General features: G+C 47.5%; 1 protein-coding gene across 1 annotated transcript; it reads left to right on the top strand.

Moving 5' to 3' along the window:
- Positions 1-958: 958 nt before the first annotated feature.
- MAA_09106 (Ribonuclease H-like protein) lies at positions 959-2,062 on the top strand (the record flags this gene model as incomplete). The annotated part of the gene is made up of 1 exon (XM_007827104.1): positions 959-2,062. The coding sequence occupies one exon, from the start codon at positions 959-961 to the stop codon at positions 2,060-2,062; it is 1,104 nt and encodes a 367-aa protein (XP_007825295.1).
- Between the last annotated feature and the right edge of the window lie 2 nt (positions 2,063-2,064).

The following is a 2,064-nucleotide window of genomic DNA, read 5'->3' as shown; positions in this document are numbered from 1 at the left end:
CCGGGGCATGATCTAAGCTCGTGCTGGGTAGCTATCCCAGAACTACGGCCAGAGGGAGTAACGGCAAATAAACGTCGAGAAAACCTCTTGAAGAAAACCTTGGCTGTTGACCCGGAACTAAGAGCCAAGGTGGCAGAACTTCGAAAGGCAGCCCAGAAAGACCAGGTCGAACTAGATCAAGAGAAAAAGCAAGTGTCATTTAATTGACAACCAGCCAAATCGAGCTTGGATAGACGAATCGTTGGCCAGGCACTACAGCAAGGAGCCGCATTTCCAATATGTCTAGGAACCTGCTTGCAAGCTGACCAGTATCCCTTACGATCGTCAACCATCCTTGATTCTGGAGCTTCGTTGGATATATTCAACGAACTTGCTAGGTTCAAATCGATAAGAAAACCAGAATCCGGACAGGAACACTACCTGATTGCTGGTGATTCAGAGGTTAAAATCGAAGGTTATGGGCGAGTCCATTTACCAGTCATAAGACCTGATGGATCAATTGGCATCCTACGAATCAAGGACGCTGCATATTGTCCTACATTTGCTGTCAACGCTGTATCATTTCAGTGTCTGCAAGCTTCGAAATCGATCGATCAATCGATATGATCGAATCGATTAATCGATTGATTTCGATTTCGATCATATCGATCAGCATCTTCAATCGATCGATATCGATCCAGCACTCAGTCGATCGATTTGATCGTCGATCGGGATATGTGGAAAAAGGTTCCGGGTAGGCCCATGGCCAATGCAGCGAAGGCGCTGATTTCCAACCAGAAGAAACCCATGTGAGACAACGGACAGTCTGTTGAATCACGTGCTATTGGCATCAACAGCAAATGAATTTGAGACATGGCCAATACTCTTAATTAGAAAGGGGGTGGACTAAAAGGGCTCACTGCTAATATCTGCATTATATTGCACATCGTGGCCCTGTCGAGTTGTTCGAAAACTGAGAATGGACCCGTTTGACGACGAGACGGATAACGTTTCCTCGACACCGCCGCCTTCCGAACCATCGACCAATTCAACCTCAAGCGTGCATGAGCCCAGCAGGTTTCCGGACTATCAGACGTGGACCACCGAAAGATTCAAGCGATTTCCAAACTTCACAGCATGCCATGACCCTTCTCGAGAGCGGACATGGTGGTGGCAATTTGGCTTCAGGATGAAAGACCACGGGTCCGAATCTCATAAGATCGTATGGGTCTGCGAAAGATGCTTCCTTCGCAACAAAACGAAAGCCGCGCGTTATACGTTCATCGCCTCAACCGCTGGGAGTATTGTTCGCCATCTTAGAAAGGAACACAAGGTCGTCCAACCTGTTGGCTCACATGAAGAAGTAGCTCTTGGGACTGGAGCTGCAAAACGAAACGTGCTTGATATGCTGCGCGCTGATCCGAAAAACCCTCGAGACCAGAGTCTCCTTAGCAATCTGCACACTTTGTTTGATCCAGCGATGAATCAGCTACTCCTGCTGGACTGGCTTACTTACCACAACCTCCCTTTTAATCTGGTTAATTCCGAGCGTTTCAAGCGACTGCTACTCTACAACAACCCTTGTCTTCAGGAAGGGCAGATACCAAGCGACAGGACCCTCGTGAATCTCCTTGAAAAGGAGTACAATCGAGCTCTTGACCCCGTAAAAGTTCTTCAGAAAGCGAGAAGCATGATTCACTTTACTTTTGACGGCTGGACTTCCCGACAGAACACATCATTCCTTGGCGTTAATGCTCACTTTATAGACCGGAATTGGAAACAATGGAGGATTCTGTTGGCATTACCTGCTCTCCGAAAGCGCCATACCGGAGCAGCCTTGGCAGACGAAGTTGCTGACACGATCTGTGCATTTAGCCTTCGGAATAGAATCGGGTACTTTACGCTTGATAACGCAACGAATAACGATACGGCTATGGAGGCACTTGCGTATGAGTTTGATTTTGACCAATACGAACGTCGTATTCGCTGCGCTCCCTATTTCCTCAACCTTGCAGTAGAGGCAATGATGTATGGTGGTAAAAAGGACAATTTTGCTGAGCTGCTGTCAGATTTGTGGCGCTGAAT

The sequence above is a fragment of the Metarhizium robertsii genome, assembly GCF_000187425.2.
Source record: "Metarhizium robertsii ARSEF 23 chromosome Unknown MAA_Scf_15, whole genome shotgun sequence".
In the NCBI taxonomy this organism is placed as follows: Eukaryota; Fungi; Ascomycota; class Sordariomycetes; order Hypocreales; family Clavicipitaceae; genus Metarhizium; species Metarhizium robertsii.
Note: the sequence above shows the minus strand (reverse complement) of the source record. Positions and strands in the feature narration are given on the sequence as shown.